This window comes from Trametes versicolor, assembly GCF_000271585.1.
Source record: "Trametes versicolor FP-101664 SS1 unplaced genomic scaffold TRAVEscaffold_6, whole genome shotgun sequence".
In the NCBI taxonomy this organism is placed as follows: Eukaryota; Fungi; Basidiomycota; class Agaricomycetes; order Polyporales; family Polyporaceae; genus Trametes; species Trametes versicolor.
Genome location: NW_007360326.1, coordinates 1,577,411 through 1,594,533, shown reverse-complemented (window position 1 = coordinate 1,594,533; position 17,123 = coordinate 1,577,411). Strand labels below are relative to the sequence as shown.

At 57.8% G+C, this 17,123-nt stretch overlaps 9 protein-coding genes across 9 annotated transcripts; 3 read left to right on the top strand and 6 right to left on the bottom strand.

Annotated features, from left to right (window-relative positions):
• Positions 1–306: 306 nt before the first annotated feature.
• TRAVEDRAFT_29146 (mitochondrial carrier) lies at positions 307–2,145 on the top strand. The gene is made up of 7 exons (XM_008040005.1): positions 307–554; positions 613–636; positions 696–743; positions 814–1,042; positions 1,156–1,212; positions 1,281–1,745; positions 1,808–2,145. Exons 1-7 carry the CDS (start codon positions 498–500, stop codon positions 1,828–1,830), a joined length of 903 nt encoding a protein of 300 aa, XP_008038196.1. The 5' UTR covers positions 307–497; the 3' UTR covers positions 1,831–2,145.
• Positions 2,146–2,519: 374 nt separating this feature from the next.
• On the bottom strand, positions 2,520–3,131 carry TRAVEDRAFT_47773 (uncharacterized protein; the record flags this gene model as incomplete). The annotated part of the gene is made up of 2 exons (XM_008040183.1): positions 2,520–2,530; positions 2,585–3,131. The coding sequence occupies 2 exons, from the start codon at positions 3,129–3,131 to the stop codon at positions 2,520–2,522; spliced, it is 558 nt and encodes a 185-aa protein (XP_008038374.1).
• Positions 3,132–4,144: 1,013 nt separating this feature from the next.
• On the bottom strand, positions 4,145–4,705 carry TRAVEDRAFT_123034 (uncharacterized protein; the record flags this gene model as incomplete). The annotated part of the gene is made up of 1 exon (XM_008040638.1): positions 4,145–4,705. The coding sequence occupies one exon, from the start codon at positions 4,703–4,705 to the stop codon at positions 4,145–4,147; it is 561 nt and encodes a 186-aa protein (XP_008038829.1).
• Positions 4,706–6,517: 1,812 nt separating this feature from the next.
• TRAVEDRAFT_58792 (uncharacterized protein) lies at positions 6,518–7,574 on the top strand (the record flags this gene model as incomplete). The annotated part of the gene is made up of 1 exon (XM_008040637.1): positions 6,518–7,574. One exon carries the CDS (start codon positions 6,518–6,520, stop codon positions 7,481–7,483), a length of 966 nt encoding a protein of 321 aa, XP_008038828.1. The 3' UTR covers positions 7,484–7,574.
• Positions 7,575–7,768: 194 nt separating this feature from the next.
• TRAVEDRAFT_47770 (uncharacterized protein) lies at positions 7,769–9,572 on the bottom strand (the record flags this gene model as incomplete). The annotated part of the gene is made up of 4 exons (XM_008040182.1): positions 7,769–7,783; positions 7,842–9,059; positions 9,134–9,412; positions 9,471–9,572. The coding sequence occupies 4 exons, from the start codon at positions 9,570–9,572 to the stop codon at positions 7,769–7,771; spliced, it is 1,614 nt and encodes a 537-aa protein (XP_008038373.1).
• A 748-nt stretch (positions 9,573–10,320) lies between these two features.
• On the bottom strand, positions 10,321–11,226 carry TRAVEDRAFT_148874 (transcription initiation factor IID TAF10 subunit). Its single transcript, XM_008040636.1, has 4 exons — positions 10,979–11,226; positions 10,832–10,896; positions 10,622–10,760; positions 10,321–10,557 (listed from the first exon to the last, which is right to left on the bottom strand). The coding sequence occupies exons 1-4, from the start codon at positions 11,204–11,206 to the stop codon at positions 10,465–10,467; spliced, it is 525 nt and encodes a 174-aa protein (XP_008038827.1). The 5' UTR covers positions 11,207–11,226; the 3' UTR covers positions 10,321–10,464.
• A 241-nt stretch (positions 11,227–11,467) lies between these two features.
• TRAVEDRAFT_148872 (NAD-P-binding protein) lies at positions 11,468–13,405 on the bottom strand. Its single transcript, XM_008040635.1, has 9 exons — positions 13,319–13,405; positions 13,233–13,255; positions 13,034–13,178; positions 12,955–12,976; positions 12,627–12,893; positions 12,502–12,562; positions 12,429–12,450; positions 11,936–12,376; positions 11,468–11,881 (listed from the first exon to the last, which is right to left on the bottom strand). The coding sequence occupies exons 1-9, from the start codon at positions 13,388–13,390 to the stop codon at positions 11,819–11,821; spliced, it is 1,116 nt and encodes a 371-aa protein (XP_008038826.1). The 5' UTR covers positions 13,391–13,405; the 3' UTR covers positions 11,468–11,818.
• Positions 13,406–13,762: 357 nt separating this feature from the next.
• Positions 13,763–14,878, bottom strand: TRAVEDRAFT_168243 (uncharacterized protein; the record flags this gene model as incomplete). Its single annotated transcript, XM_008040634.1, has 4 exons — positions 13,763–14,080; positions 14,130–14,284; positions 14,337–14,654; positions 14,716–14,878. 4 exons carry the CDS (start codon positions 14,876–14,878, stop codon positions 13,763–13,765), a joined length of 954 nt encoding a protein of 317 aa, XP_008038825.1.
• A 329-nt stretch (positions 14,879–15,207) lies between these two features.
• TRAVEDRAFT_123275 (uncharacterized protein) lies at positions 15,208–16,321 on the top strand (the record flags this gene model as incomplete). The annotated part of the gene is made up of 5 exons (XM_008040633.1): positions 15,208–15,302; positions 15,364–15,611; positions 15,838–15,866; positions 15,926–16,119; positions 16,183–16,321. 5 exons carry the CDS (start codon positions 15,208–15,210, stop codon positions 16,319–16,321), a joined length of 705 nt encoding a protein of 234 aa, XP_008038824.1.
• Between the last annotated feature and the right edge of the window lie 802 nt (positions 16,322–17,123).

Sequence of the window (17,123 nt, the reverse complement as noted above, 5' to 3'; positions counted from 1 at the left end):
GTCGGAGGCAAATAGCGAAAGAGTGAACGAAAGCGTGTAAGCTGTATAGCAGCGGATGTAGCGTACCTAGATGGAATGCAGCGCGAGTGTTGGAGTGTGCACCGTTCACCCGCCGACGTCGGGGCCGATGCTGGTGATTGGGTGGGTCGTCCGCCGGGCTGCGATTGGCCGTGGCTGCGGGAGGAGGTGTCAGGGTCGTGAGCTGAGCAAGCGGCGCGTGCCACGCTCCGGATCGCCTGCTCCCATTTGCTAGCCCGTGCACTCTCCCAGCGGCCACCCGCGAGCACACGCACGCCCAGCGAGCCACGACCGCCCGCGCTAGTATATAGTCTTAGCCTCCACGTCTGCCACGCGCACCCGCGTCGCGCTCCCACCGCAGCCCTCTCAGCCCTGCCCCCGCTGCTCGTCGCCGACGTCCACTACGCGTTCGTGACCCTGCCGCTGTCCCCCCCCGTCACTCGCCACAGGACCCCGTTCACACGCACGCTCACGACACGATGGATGCCGTTGAAGACATTGAGTATGAGGGACTCTCGCCGAATGCAGGCCTCGCAGTGCGTTCTCTTTGTTCCCGGTGTCTGAGGGATCCCGTTGACATGTGGGTGCTGGCAGGTTAACATGGCAGCAGGTGCTCTTGTGAGTCTTGTGTCTTTGCGGTGGATAGCAGCGAAATGGCTGAAAAGTGACTTCAATAGGCTGGAATCACAGAGCACGCAGTCATGTTCCCGGTAGACAGCATTAAAGTGCGCGAAAATCCGTCCTTGAGCTAATTTGCCTCAGTTCTGACGTACGAGCACTTCCTGCTCCTCGCAGACCCGAATGCAAGTGTTCGCGACGTCGCCAGCGGCGGTATACACCGGCGTCGGAAACGCATTCACGCGGATATCGTCGACGGAGGGCATGCGCGCCCTATGGAGGGGTGTCTCGTCGGTCATCATGGGCGCTGGCCCTGCACACGCGGTACACTTCGGTGCATACGAGCTGGTGAAGGAGTACGCTGGCGGAAATGTGGAGGGTGCGAGCAACCAGTGGATAGCGACGTGTGCGTACTCTGCCCTTTTTGCGCCATTCGCGCCTCCTGACGTACAGCTTCCCCTTCGCCACCCCGCGCTCGAAATCCTTCAAAATGGAAATGTGCGTCATACGCATCTGCAGCGCTCGCAGGAGCGTCAGCCACGATCGCGAGCGACGCGCTCATGAACCCCTTCGACGGTGAGAGCCCAGCTGCACTTCCGCATGACCCTGCGTCCGACCCATTACCTGCCCGCCCGCCCCGCCAGTGATCAAGCAGCGCATGCAAATACACAAGTCCGAATTCCGGTCCGCGATCACCTGCGCGCGCACCGTCTACCGCACCGAGGGGCTCGGCGCGTTCTACATCTCATACCCCACGACGCTCACGATGACGGTCCCGTTCACCGCGGTGCAGTTCACCGTGTACGAGCAGCTGAAGTCGTTCCTCAACCCCAGCGGCGCGTACTCGCCCGCGACACACATCGTCGCAGGCGGCCTGTCGGGCGCAGTCGCGGGCGCGGTCACGACACCACTCGACGTCGCGAAGACGATCCTGCAGACGCGCGGGACGTCGCACGACGCGGAGATCAGGAACGTCCGGGGGCTCGCGGACGCGTTCCGGATCATCTGGCAGCGCGACGGGCTGAAGGGCTTCGCGCGCGGGCTGTCACCCCGCGTGCTGACGTTCATGCCGAGCAACGCGCTCTGCTGGCTCTCGTACGAATTCTTCAGTACGTCACGCCCTGCTGCGCGCTGTGTATCCGCCCCGCTGACAGTGACTTCTCGTTCGCAGAGGCCGCAATACGGGACGCGTAATGACAGCCGACGCCGACGACCGCGGCATCCCACGGTGCTCCAGGGCGACGTCAGTGCCCTCTGTGGCGGGCCCGCGGCCGGCTTCAGCTTCAACGTCAGCCACGATCCGTTCTGCGCGTGCGACAGGGTCAAAAGGACGCGCGGCGCGGCGCTTGTGGCGCGTGCGGGAGCGCGGGGACTATGAGGGCTGCGCGGACACCAGATCTCGGGCGGTGTCCACTACTATTATACTATTCCTATGTTCTGGTTGTAATCGGTTGGGCCGGCGAGTTGGCGGGCATGCCGTAATGAGACGACACGATTCTCAGCTGCGACGCTCGCCTTTTGTCCTACGTGAGGAGATGGGACAGCGTTTCGCCACCTATGCACACAACTGAGCGGGCAGTAGCGAAGGTTCAGACTATATCCGACTCAACGGGAGATACACGCCTCGCACAAGCGGTCGAGCTGTCTCGGAGTTCTGTCCATCCTATTGCCACACATCTGTCATAGAAACTGCCACAGACTGCGATAACCATCGATGCCGACCTCGTCCAACACCAGATTTCTCCTCCCGCGTGTATTCCTGCGCACCACATATACTATCGCCGTGCACCAGACTGCACAGGATAACCATATGCATCACTGCAATCATAACTTGAACCACAAGTATGATGCATTCTTCGACGGCCTGGCGTCGCCTAGATGATCTAGGAAGCACCTGCCGTTGCGTCTGGTCAAAATTTGGCGACATCGAATACAACCTGAGGCGTACCTTGTCCAAGCGGGGTAAGAATGCATGTCGACGAATCCTGCACGGGCCTAGGCCTATGCCCCTCGAAGGCGGTTTGAGTATGCTCGGCCGCCCAAGCCTTGACCTCCTCCTCCAGCCTGGTCAAGCTGGCGCACTGGACATAGCCAGCCTTGCAGAAGAGGCGGATAATGGAGAGAGCCCACGTTCGACAGGTGAGTTTGTCGAACCCCTCCGGCGCGTCCGTGGGCGGAATGCTCCTGGCAATGGCGACAATACGGTCGTTCTCGCCAACTGGGCAATAGCCAATGCGCATGGCGCCGATAAGGACTGAGGTCTTCATGATACTGCTAGTACGCTCGTCTTCGAACATCCAGCGCCCCGGTCGCCCGGTGATATGCATTTTGTAGCCTCCCTGGGTGGCGTGGAGGTGGTGGTAGAGAGCCCAGTGCCATTGGTCGGGGGCGGCCTCGTCTTGCATGAGCGACAATGCGACATTAGTGACGACATAAATCCCGCCGACAATCAGGCGTTCGTCGATGACGAACGATGGCTTCGGGTGGGAAGACATGGTGAACTAACGAAACTGCGTTAGCGGGTGGCCTAGTGAGCGAACACTGTGATGCTATGCCTTCAATTTGTGTTATGCACCTAGCGGTCTGGGTAGTATAGAAGGCAATATATCTCCAGGCGGGATCGATGTCGAGGATACGAGCTAAGCCTCTCGTGGTGGAAAGTCTTCAGTAGAATCAGTACACGCGCCGGGCTTGTGCGAGCGGGCGCCTGCTCGTCGGCGCTTGCCGAAGCGTTCAGTATCGTGCGCGAGACCTTTTTGAACGCTGTATGCGTTTGCCTTCGTACCACGACGATACGTACGGGACAAACGGAATCCTACCCGACTTCACTCCTGGCCACCACATTCATCGACTGCTTCAACAGGCCTAGCAGCCCTGACTACCTGCGGCTCTGCAGAACGGTGAACTGGATCTGTCATGGGCGGCCGATGTACCCGGCGCGCATACATTCGAGCCGTTATGGATTGCCCTGCTGAAGGCTCTGTCCTTCGTACTATCTTACTAGTGTGTAAGGTGAGCTACATGACTGCTTACCAGTAGATCATGCCCCGACCCTTGTTAATCATCATCAGGAATATATGGGGAATGTCACCAGCGTCTCTTCGGAATCCCATGGGCGTTGCACGCTTTCAGAGCTTAGACCTCGGCTTCCTCGCAGTCAATACCGACCGCCAAATTACACGCTGCGACTCCGTAGAACCTCGCTTGTTCGTGAACGCGTTCAAATTTTACACACCGGTTACACATACTGCCACTTTATCATACAGATACCCCTCCGCTTAGGCCTCGACCACGCCCACGATCATCTCCCCTCGCGTGCACTCCCGCAGTGCACCGCATACACCTTCGCCATGCACCAGACTGCACAGGGTAGCCAACACTGCAATCATGACTTGTACCACAAGTATGATGCATTCTCCGAAGGCACGTCTGTCGCCGTTCAAGACTGGGGAGAGCCTGCCATATGTCAACAAAGTCTGGCGACAACGATTGTATCATGAAGCGTACCTCACTGACCCCGGGGAAGGGTGCATAGAGCCGAGTCAATAATGGGCCTGGGCTGATACGCGAGCACGGCGGCGTTGTAGTGCTCCCTGCCCCACGCCGTGATCTCCGTCTCCAGAGCGGTTACGCTGTTGCACTGCACATAGCCAGCGGCGCGGAAATGGCGCACGGCCGTGAGGACCCACGTCCGGCAAGTAAGGTTGGGGAACCCAGGCGGCACCTTGTCGGCCGGGATGCTCTGAGTAATCTCTCTGAGAGCGTCGCCGTTGTCGACTGCGCAGTGACCGATGCGCATGGCACCGACGAGGAGGAAGGACTTCATGAGGCTCGACGTGAATGCCTGGTCGTATACCCAGTGGCCCGGGCGTCCCGTATCGTCCTTGATATGGATCTTCCAGCCTCCCCTCGACACATGGCAGTGATGATACAGACTCCAGTGCATTTTCATCTCTTGTCCTAACGCGGTGAGAGCGTGAACGACGACGTAGACCCCGCCCACAACGAGGCGTGAGTCGACGATGAACGTCTGGGCAGGTGCCGTTCTAGCTGGGGTGAAGCGCTGCATACCAGACTGGCGCCGCTCAGGTTGTTAGTGATGCGCGGCGTAACGAGCGGACAGGGCTGTGCCTCACCTTCTGTACGCGATGGTAGAACAGGCAACTTCGTGGGTAATTGGCGGCGGGAGGGTGTGCGCAAAAAAACTGAATAGCTGAGGGCGGAAGTCGGAGACTCTGTCGAAGACACTGATGAGCGACCTGCCGTCGAACGGTCATCCACCATCTGCATACTTATATATTATTACCGGGCAGCCCCAAGACTGAACTCGCCGAGTTCGAGTCCCAACGGCAGAAGACCGACATGCACGGAGGGAGCGACAACTTTTCTCAGCATCATAACCACCCATTGTGTGGGAGGCAGTCTTCGTCTACACATCGAAGTCAAAGTGAGTTCGAAACCCTGATAGAAGTACGTTATAGGTCCCAGTAAACGCTGACAGTTGATCACGCACAGAAGGCGGTACCGTTATCATTCTGGACAGGTGAGGTCAAGGCCTTGAGATATCTCACGAAGGTGAGAAACACGCGTACTTCTAGACGGGCGGTTTATTGTATTTGGATGCTATCAAGTTGCGCCCATGGAGATGCCGACGCCCGAAGTCGTAGTTGTACGTCAAGGTGTTCCTATGTTTTTCTGCACCGGACCAGGGGGAGCCTCGGATGGCAAGCATGTCGGACAAGGACCCCTGACAACATACATGCCATATTGTCCGGTATTTCTGTCGAGCCTACGTGTCAAATCTTGCGTTTGGATCGTCGTCGTGACCGCTGCAGCATGAGCTCTTTCAAGAATTTCAGGAATTATAACTTGAATGACCCTAGTACCTGCACCGCCACATGTACAGCCGTACCTGAGGTTGTGCAGCATGTGGCACGATATGCCATTCCACTAGTACTGCACTATGCGCTTGGAATCACCACTGACATGCTTAGTACCCTGCATATCAGATCTCACAAAGAAGTCCCATATGCTCTACGCGCACCACCCACCCCCGCCTAACCCGGCCGATATGCAATGACTCGGACTTGAGACGCCGGGGCATGGGTCGCGGATTCGAATCGAGTCCATGGCATCAATATGGCGGGGCTCGCACCTATTACATAGGTCAATCGACATCACTGAGTTCCCAGAATCTCCTGGTCTCCATCAATTAACATATACGTGGACTAATACGGTTCAATAAAACGAATGTCATAGGAACTTTTCAGTGCGCATCGCGAGGGCTGCGCCCTCGATATTCCCTCGAATTTGTCCTCAAAAAGGCTCAAATTGCCCTCGCCTAACCTCGCTCGGTCCTCGCATCACCTACAGGACACCTGAGGCATCGCGAGCGATACCGCGCGAGGCCTCCTGATCATTTGTCCCACCGCCTTCGAATTGTCTGATAAGTATAAGATAATACTGTGGCCGCTGTTCACTGGGCCTCACGCAGTGCCAGGGGCTCTGGCTAGCTACGAGACGATAGTGTTGTGGGCGCGTGGAAATAGAAGGTATGCAATCGCATGTCCACGAGACGATAGCATTGTGGGCGCATGGGTATGGAAGAGACGACCGCATGCAATTGTGGTCGCAGGCGACGTCTCGAATTGATGTACTCCGAGAGCGCCGGCGCCGGCAGGCATCTGACCGGCGGACATGCAAAACGAGCGTTTCGTTCTTGCCACTCTCGCCGGTCCCCCTCTCTCTCCCTCCAGGTCTCGTTTTCGCGCCATCGTAAGCTCTCGCTCTAGTACCTCCTGCTGTCCATCTTGCTCTCTTCCCGCTCTCATCTCTACGTCCTTCCCTACGCACACACAACACAGTCAACGCAATCGCAGTCATGACTTCTCTCCACCCACTCAAAGCACGCTTTCCTCTGGTCAGCTTGCCTCCCCGCCTTTTACCCTGTCCCCGGATAGGTTCACCATCGTCCGCGTTTACTAAGAGGATATACTACTACATCCACGAGTATGTTCTCCTACCGTTCTCGGAGTGGTACATGAAGCACTTCAAGATCGCGTCACCGATGGGCATATTCCAGCTTCCCTTTGGCCTCATTCTCAAGCGCCACGACCGCGTCCACGAACACGAGGGCCTCGCCATGAACCTCGCCCGCGCCATGGGTGTGCCCGCCCCACGTTTCGTCTCCTTCGGCTCGCTGGGCGTACCCTCCGCGTGCCCCTCGCTCCTCATGACCCGCCTCCCGGGTTACCCCTTGGACTGGTTCGACCCGGGCCAAGTGGACATGGACGTCGTCGCTGCGGACCTCACACGGATACTCGCCCGCATGCGCAGCTTCGCCAGCCCGCACGGTGCGGCCGTGTGCGGTGTGACCGGTAGGGAGATCCGCGGCCCCATGATTCCCGGCTCGCCGCTGGCACCCTTTGCGGACGAGGACGCGTTCAACGCCCGCCTGCGCGCGTTCGTCACGAACGTCAGGATGGAGCTTATCACCGAAGGTGTCAAGCCGGAGAACATGGACGCGGCGCTTGGAGATCACCGCGCACGGGCAGAGACGGTGGAGAAGTGCTTAATCGCGCAGGCTCCGCACGCGATCGTGTTTACGCACGGGGACCTGAACATGCACAACATCATGATCGGCCCAGACGGGCACGTCTGCGGGATCATTGACTGGGAGGGCGGAGCGTGGCTGCCCGAGTACTGGGAGTTTAGCATCACGGCCGTCATGCCCACACTGCCCTGGGGCCAGTTCATGGACAAGAAGGTGTCGGGTGGGGTCTACGAGCAGGAGCTCAAGGGACACCAGGCGCTGTTTATGTACGTGGCGAACAGCTTCTCCTACTGAGCTTGGAGAAGTCTCCCAGTCGTGGTGCAGGTCGTTCGCGTATCTTTGGGACTGTCTAGTTGCACTTGTCTAATGACCTCATGATATACAACGACACATGTTACCTGTGATTATCGGCGGTAGCAGGGGGCAGGGAACTGCACTTGAATAGGCCTGCAGCAGCTCGAGGGCGGGCCCATGGCGAAGCGCTTCGTGCAATATTGGCAAATCGTGCACAATACAAGAGCCTTAGCTATCAAATATTATCGCTCAGCTGTACAAGTGATTGAAGACTAGGGGCTACGACTAAGTACTAGCATACTGATGCCGTGTGCGAGTGATCAGCGAAGATCATACAAAATCAAGCCGACGTTCCTACCACCTCCACCGTGTTCTTGTCGGCCTTGGGCAACACCATCAACGCGTACGACAGATATACACTATCTGCCCTCCACGCTTGCGCCTCATTCCCCGTGTGATTGACCGTCTCCTCTTCCTCCTCCTTGTAGGGAAACATCGTCCGATCCGAGAGGTCGACGGAAAAGAACGGGACGTTCTTGACGCCCTCCAACCACTCACATCCGTTGAGTATGTCCTCTCTGGACACGTCGTCGTTGAGGAAGTCGATGTGGCCGTTGGTGAAGGGGTAAACGGTCGTGTTGCACATCATGGAGAATTTGTTCCGGTCGTCCTCGTCCCCCCATCTGGCATACGCTTCCACCACGACGGGAATGTGATGTACTTCGAACCCGGGTCCCGAGAAGCGCGAGCGCATGGCATCCACCACAAGCGCGTCGAAGCCGCTGAAGTCGTTCGTGCCCAGCGAGTACTTGTGCCCGAGGAGGAGGCCGAGCGGCGCCTCCATCTCGGACACAATCCCTGCGATTCGCAGACGCACTTCCGCCGTCTTCTTCGACTCGTTGTTTCCGCGCCCCGAGGCCGGTGGTGCACGGAATATCTTGAAGGCTATGCTTGCGCGGTAGCCGTCCTCCCCCAGTTCATTCACGGAGTGGGGCACGTCCGGGTAGAACGCACACCACGAACCCGGCCGCGCCTCCATCGCCGTGCCATCGACCACGAGGCCACCCCACCGGGCTGTGTCGCCCAGGCCTATGAGGAATGTGCCCACCAGGTCCTTCTGCGGGGTGTCGCGATGCATCTTGAAGTGCCCACCCGGCCCATAGAGGTGGATCTTGTACGGCTCAGCGCGCACGTCGGCGCTCGGGACGAACTGCTCCGTCCAGATGCTCTCGATGCGTCGGAGTAGTTCATCCTCCACCGCGAACTCGGAGGCACCGATCTCGCGTGCGGTGCGGACGCTCTCGTCGACCTTGGTGACCTGCTCACGCACGTCCCCATAGCCCGACGTTAGGGCACTGCCGTGCCACCGCCGGAGCCGTTCACGCAGCTCCTCGCACAACGTCTTGTCCTCGTCCGTATGAGGCCACTGGAAAGAGGTGGTGCGGTCGGGTGAGATGGAACCGTCGAACTCGCAGCCCGGTCGGGTGATACGCAGGCTGAAGGGCTCCTCCAAGAATCCCGATGCACTGTCTCGCCTGTCCGCCTTCACGAGCACTGCGAGCTGCTCGAAGCGTTTCTGCCAAATGACGGCGCCGGAGAAAGGACGTTAGAAGGCAGCAATTTAGGCTGGCGACGAGCGACTAGACACACCTCGTTGTGTTCGACGTGGGCTATCTCGTCGTCGGTTCTCTTCCCCTCGGCAGCATCAGAGTCTTCGCTATCACTGTCGCTATCGGCGTCGTGGTCATAGTAGTCATAGCCCCGCATCATGGCCGTCCGTGCAGAATGCACTGTAGGGCAATCACCGATAGCCCTGAGTCTGTACGCGAGCCGCAGAGCTCGTATAATTCTCATAGCAGCGGGAAAGACAGAAGGCGCCTGATGTGCAAGACCCATACCCGCAGTGTCATTCTGGTCGGGTTGATCTCGCTAGCGAAGATCACGGGAGGATCAGGAAGACACGAAGCGCGTGGGGAATAAGGCTCACCTCTGTGGTCGCGTTCGGGGTGGCGTTATCCTCGACGCGCTGACGCTTTTTGGGGTTCAAATCGGAGGGGGGAAGGGAAGAGGAGGGTGGATGGGCAGGCATGAGGTGCTGAATCCGCTATGGTGGTGGTTGAGTTCAGCTCCGTGTGGAAGGGCGGCATCCTTTATATACTGGACGCGATGATGGGCGCCATCAAATTACCTACGAAGTCCAAAAGCGGATGTGTGGGCACGGCGTTGACTCGAACTAAGTTCGCTTACCGCTTTGGGATAAAAGTGCAGATATCTAGCGATCTTGACGTACAAGAAGCGCTTGCGAGAGTAGTCTGACATATTATGAGTGTAACAGATGAGGCCTTGAGGCCCTCCAGAGCTGCAGCGCGGGCCCTCCCACGAGCAATCGTGTCGCGCAATGGGGTACGTGATAGGGGGCAGTACATGCCTCCCCCTCTTCAGTACTGATGCCGCAGGCGCGGGGGTGTTGTCTGGTGTTCGAAGCCTCGGTTAGCGGCCATGGGCACAAGCGGACAAGTGACTCACCGAATGTCATGATCTCATCTGGCTGAATGCCTCCGTCGACGCTGTCCAGACGCAAACGAATGCCCAAGTCCCATTGCGGTTGCCGCCCACCCGCCCGCGCAGTCGCCACGCAAGCTTCCAGGCGGGTAACACGCGGAGCAACATGAATATGCTCCAGAAGAGCGGGATGCCGTGCTTGTATTGGTGGACGGCGCGACGTCCGTGCAATCGTCGCTGTATTGGGGCCCGGAGGAAGGAAAGGAGGACGAGTCGTGGCTGGCACCGCGCGCGCGACTGCAACCGCGAATGAGCACACTAGTTCCAGGGTTTAGGCGAAAATATGAACATGATGGACGATAGCATTACGATGATATGGTACAAGTGAGCAACCTGTATGTACGGGAAGAATACAAACGTCCGGAAAGTGCGTACTGCGAGTCTACCGCGCGGGGCGCCATAGATAAGACATATAATCATCACATGTAGAAGTCGGGCTTGCGCGAGTTTATGCCATACTCCGCGAGGGCCGACCCGAGGTCGTCCATGGTCAGCGTCGTCTTCGTCTTGTCCTGAGCAGCCCCACACACGCGTCGGTTTAGAGTGACACAAATGGAATGCGACCGTGCCACTCACCCGCGCCGACGCAGGCCCCGACGACTGGTTCGCCCGTGCCCGTCCGCCTGCAGCATTTGAGCGGATGCGTGCGTGCTGGTATGCGTCCGCTGCAATGTCGGACACGAACTTCTGGGCGGCGAGAGAGAGCAGCCGTTTGCTGTATGCGTCCAAGAACGCGCCAAGGCCCGTTGAAAGGCGAAGCATCGCTATATACGCGACGACACTCACAGTCGGACATCGTCGCACTCAAAGCCTACTCTCTGGAGGTAGTACTCCGTGACCTCGTTGGGTATCTGCGTTCGGGAGTGTCAACAGACGTGTAGGACGAGGCTCGTTGGCCTTGGGCCGTTAGCCACACGGTGGTGGTGCACGCACCAGAGGTTCGTAGTCATCGAGCATCAGCAAGAACTCTGCAAGCGTTTTGTCTTTTCGTGTCTCCTCGGCAGTCTGTGCAGCGCTTGGCCGTGATTGTTGTGAGGAACTGGGCCCTGGTTGGGTGAATTCTGGTGTCGACTGCTGCGGGTGCGGCGACGGAGCTGAGGGGGTCGGGGTCGCAGCGTAGTACCCCGTTGACTGGCCCTGCTCTTGGTATGGAGTAGACATATTCAATGAGATGATTCAAGCTGGAGGATTGGAGGAGAGAGCGAGATGCAAGAAGTGGTCCTGGGCGAACCGTCGAACCCGAGGAGTGACTGAAGTACTCCAAGCGCCCGCGTGGCAGATCCCGATCGTGTCCGGCGTCTATTTGGTGCGTATAAATTTCGCGCACGTCGCGCCTATCTCACTTGTGCCCTTCTCTTCCCTCCTCCCTCGTCGACCTCAAACACCTTTCCTCCTTCCAAAACGTGAGTGTTTGCCTCCGTTGCCTCTCGAAGCTCTACACCTTCTCCGTTATGATGTTTGAGGCATTTGGCTTTAGTAGGGTCTCCCTGCGTTGCAGAAAATTATCTCAGCTACCTTCGGGCGTTCGCTTTGGCGAATAGTCCGCTTATTCTGAACTTCGTTGCATGTTTATGATCATGGAATACCTGCTCACAAATTTCTCACAGATAACTTACAAGCTCGACCGCTTTAGATGCCACATACTTCGTTCTGTACCGCAAGGAGGGGCGAGTGTGCCGTGCTTCGCTCTACCACGCTGTATTCACGAGATACATGTAACTTACATATACCTGCACCTACACATCGTACAAATGCTATTACCTAGCAACAACCTCATTGCACCCTATCGATCTTCTCTACGCCCTCTGGCAACACATACTTTCCCTGCCGCCGAACCTGGGAAGAACGACATTGAGTTTTGGCGACGCATACCGACAGTGGTGTACTCACCTCGTCGAAAATTTCCATTACGATGATGCTCTTCTCGTGTCCCCAAGAGTCGCTCTCGAGCTTGCCGTCCCGGAGGCACCGCGCGACCTCGTCCGCCTCGAAGTGCCAGCCGCCGCCGACGTACTTGAACGTCTTCGTTTCCTCGCGCACAACCTCCCCGCCGGTCTTGTCGAAGTACTGCACCGTGAACGAGGGCGAGCGGAAGATCGGCGGCTTCACGATGATGTTCCCGTTCTTGTAGCGGATAGTCGCGCCGAAGTGCGCCGTGGGCACAGTCATGCTGCAGCTCAGGACGGCCTGCGCGCGCAGGTGCTCGGTGAAGTTGATCGTGAAGCTCGTGCTAGCGTCGACGCCAGTAATGGGTGTCGTGAGGATTGACCCCGTAACGCTTGTGGGGCGAGCGTTCTTGTTCGAGGGGTGCTCATACAAGGCAAGCATGGCCTTCGTGCTCGCCATCAGTAGCATATTCGTGAAGTATATTCGTCATACTCACCCAGAACAAGGGGTACGGCCCGCTACGATACAGGGTCAGCGTGTATCCTCAGATTTCATGAAATTCCACCTACAGATCCAACAATGCGCCACCGCCGAGCTTCGGATCCAGCATTCGGTGAGTGAGAGGCAGTTCTACACCGGGAGAATTCCCTAGGTCAATGGACACTCCCTCACGACTTTGACAGACAACACCCACTTTCGATGCCAAAGTCCGCTGAGAGGTCCGCGTGCACTACGACCGGGTCCCCGAGGGTGCCCTCCTCCGCGATGCGCTTCAGCTCGAGCGTGAGCGGATGGAATCGCGTCCAGAGCGCCTCCATGAAGAACAGCTTCTTCTCCTTCGCGAGCGCGAGCAGCGCCTTGAGCTCCGCCGCGTTGGACGTCGTGGCTTTCTCGCACAGGACGTGCTTCCCCGCGTTCAGTGCCTCGAGCGCGTTCTCGTAGTGCAGCGTGTGCGGAGTACCTGTGGGGGATGCGCCGATCAGCAATAAATTCAAGACGTTGGCCTGGTTCATACGCCGTACCGATGTAGACGGCATTGACGTCCTGGTGATTATGTTGCGTTAGCATTGAGTGCTGTGACAGAGGATTTATGGAGCTCACAGGATCGGCGAACACTTCCGTGTAGCTAGCATACGTCTTGATGTCCTTCTCCTTGGGGGCGTATTCCGATACGAATTTCTGCGCGCTCTCTACGGTGCGCGAGCCCACCGCGACAATCTTGTGTGCGACGTCAGTGACGTTGCGACTATGAATATGCAGTTAGCAGAGGAGTGTGGGTCTATGAAACAGGTGGACATACGTCGCCGGATCCTCCAATAGATCCTGTGGAATAATCCGTTAGCCTCTGACAATGTGTACCATTGTGCATGTAAACCAGCCATATACCTTGACGAATTGCTGGGCAATCCAACCAGTGGAAATGATACCCCACTTGAGCACATACGGGGTGGCTGCCATCTTATAGTGTACGTATCGGGGTGTAGATGGGGTGCGGGGGTGGGGAAGTTGCGATCATCGTGCGCGCACACGACCCGGTTTATATACCCACCGAGAGCTGGATGAGTGATCACCGTCAGGAGGCCCGTCGGAGGACCCACAGAACGCTATGGCCTATCGATGACGATGGGGCGGGCCGGGCGCCGAATGTGCCGTTGCGGCCTGCCTCCCGCCCCCGCCCAGCAGACCGGTAGGTTCAGCGGCGGCCGTGATATATTGGAGCGTCGAGAACGCCCTATAGAAGGGTACAACGGTGTGGTAAGAGAGGGTATGGCGGATAGCACAACATAGCGACTACGAGGGGGAGCGCAGAGTCAGGTCTAGTATCATATGCTAGTGCAGTGTCCGAAGAGCCTCTTTCACCGTGCTCCGTTCCCCGAGCAGAGCGAACAGCTGCCACCGCCGGTCCCGCATGTCCTTGTTCTTCAGGATGACGTCGTCCTCGGTAGTGTCATTATCGCCGACTGCTAGACGCATTGCGGTCGCAGACTTGTTCGGGAGGGCTGCCGGTGACACGCTGAAGAGGCTGTCGAACGACGATGCGGAGAGCACATAACTATGCGAATGTGGTTCGGCGGCACGAATGGATGAGATGGCGTGGGATGTTGATGTAAGTTGGAGGGCTTGTGTGATAAGCTGTTTCAGCTTGGCCTGCAGGGGTTGTGAGGGTATGCAGGGACAATAGGGACACAGCACGCACCTCGAACGCGAGCATCATGAGGGATGCTACATCCCGGGAAGGAGCACCCAAGTTATGTTGCGCAGATATAAGGTTTATGCGATCCGAGATATGTTGCATTGTTGGAGCGCGAGCCATGGAGGCCAAATGTAGCGGCAGTCTACTCCCGGGAGATTCTATGCACAGTTGTCAGTGTCCGGACAGTGCCAAAGCATGAACAGTACATACCTCCGCGCTCTTGCATCAATGTGACGCCTCGTTCTGCCGCTATCTCGTCCGTGTAGTCTCTAGGGACAACCGGTTCGTTCAGAGCCACGGTCTCGAGGGCGCGTATGCGGTCCCGCTCGCGCCTGCCCAGCCCAACAGTCCACTTCTTCAGCCTCGTAGACCGGAGGGTACCTTCGTCCACCGCGTCCGGGCCCTGGTACGGTAGCGTGCGGCGCCGCTTGCGGGAAGGAAGTTTGGGCACATCCGGAGGCGGGGTGGGTGGCGCAAGGTGGGCGGAAGTGTCGAATAGGGAGACAATGAGGGTGTTATGTAGCTGGACTATTCCCGCAGAGCGTGTACGTTAGCGCATGGGAGTCGAGCGAGTCGAAAGATGCCATACCGAGATGAGTGCTGTCTAGATGTGTCTTGACCTGGTCGTCGTATTCGGTCCGCGAGATGTGGCCTGAGAGGTACTCCTTGAGGACGCTGAAGTATGGAGGGGCTTTGGGGCCCAGCGCGGTGCTGAGCTGGTTCTTAATGGTGGTCGTGGATGACAGCGACATGGTATGCAGCGGTCGCGGTACGCGCGCTGGTGGCCGTTCCGGAGGAGGTGAGTGCAGCACTGCAGTACCGCCGGGCCGGGCTGGAATGGGCGGGGATGCTTACATAAGGGGTACAATGAAGGGCGGGATCATGGGCGCCTGCGCGGGATTGACGTTGCCCCAGTACTGCTGACTTGCCGGGGTGGCTGCAGCACCTACCGCAGGCTAGAAGCTCAAGCTCGAGAACTTCCTCATCGACCACGCTATATAGTCCTATCGATAGACCTCTGGCTGCCTGCGGATCCCCCGCCACACCCCTCTGCTGCCCTTTGATCTGAGTTCTTGCTCGCATGTCTGGACGCACGAACGCCGAGACGCCAAATGCTCATGACTCTGCCGCTCATCGACCTGTGACGTCCAAGGCACGCGGGGTCTGCAAATACTAGTAAGCATCAGGCCTCCGGATTCCCAATTGGATAGGATACTTACATATATGTGCCACAAAGCAATACCGACCGCGGGTGCTACGCCGGCGATCGCTGCAAGTTCTTGCACGGAGAAACGGAGCGCTTGACCCCTTATGACAAGAACAAGCCCTGCAAGTTCTACGCCGCCGGATACTGCAGGCGCGGAGAGAAGTGCTGGTTCTTGCATGCGGACCCAAGCAAGGTCGGCAAGACGAGCGAGCCTGAGGAGGAAGACGAGATAGTGTGCACCATTTGCTACGACAAGCCGGAGACGTTCGGATTGCTTGGTGAGTGCTCCCACTCCACGTATTCGCCGTGATCTGGTGGGCCGGGCACGCCACAGCATCGTCCCCTGTCCGCGTTTCTCTTGCGGTTCCTGCGCCATCTACCCGCTTGTATGCTGGCTTTACCGCGTGCGAATGTCCACCATTTCGCATTCTGTAGCCGCGCCCTCCGTTCAGCATTACACATACATTTCAGGTTGAATGATTATTGACCAGGCTTATGTCACAGCGGGCTGCAGTCATGTCTTCTGTATCACGGTAAGGACGGTTCTCCGAGCACTTCGGAGATATCTCTAAACACAATGCATTGTACCCAGTGCATCAAGAACTGGCGTGAAACGCAGGGCAAGTCCGAAGACATAGTCCAAGCAGGGACGACCAAGACATGCCCCATGTGCCGTACCTCCTCCCGCTTCGTGACGCCATCCGCGTTCTTCTATGCCGAGGGGCATCCAATGAAGTCCGAGGTCATTGACAAGTACAAGGCCAGCATGGCGCGCGTCAAGTGCAGGTGCGCGGCGTCGTTTCGCTCGTAACCCACGTCTCTAATCACGCAATTCACCGGCTACTCTAGGTACTTCGAGCGCTCTAAGGCGAGTGAGAGGTCCTGTCCGTTCGGAAAGGACTGCTTTTATAAGCATGAGAACCCGGATGGGTCGCCATACGTTTTTGAGCATGGTGCAGCCTACTACATGGAGGTGAGCACTCAATAGAGTCCTACGCCCTGAGTTCCGCCGGGAGCCATAACTTACAGTAGCGAATATAGCGCCGCGCTCGAAGGTTCCGTGGCAGCTTTGGGGACGATCTGTTCAGCCTTGACGTTGTGGAGCACGTTGAATCCATGCTGAACACTATCTCCCAAGTCTTCGGCACCTCAAGGGAAATGGTAATACCTCGTGTTGTTCGCGCATATTCTGATCGACTGACACTGGAGCTCCTACAGCAGCGGGCAATCTTGGAGAGCGTGGCCGCCGAGTTCGGCGTAGACTCGCTGCCGCCCATGTATCGACTTGAGGAGTTTGAAGAAGACGAAGCGCTCGCGCCGGCACCGGCACCACCCCCGGAAGCTATCGACTCAGGCGAAGGGATTGGTAGTGGCTCCGTTGCTAGCTTCACCTCTAGCCCTCAGATGAACGACGAGCACATACTCGAGAACCCCGACGAAGACGAGGGCTGGAGACCAGCTCCTTCCGATCAAGAGAGCGCTGCTCCTCCAGCGCATATCACGACCAATTCCGGTCTTGATCCGACTATCCCAGAGTTCGTGCCGTCATTCCTGCGAGCTAGTACAAGCCAACTCCCGGGTCCCTCGTATGAACTCGACTGGTTGAGACCGCTCCCCTCGGGTCCGTCTGCGGCGAGTGGATCCCAGTTGGTGGAGCAACCTGGAGATGAGGAGCTCGCGTCTGGGCCGGGCATCCATTCACAACCTCAAGGTGTCCGAATGGCGACGTCCTACTTGCGGGGTCGAATCGACGCAATCAATGCCCTCATCCTTCAAGAGTCATCACCTCT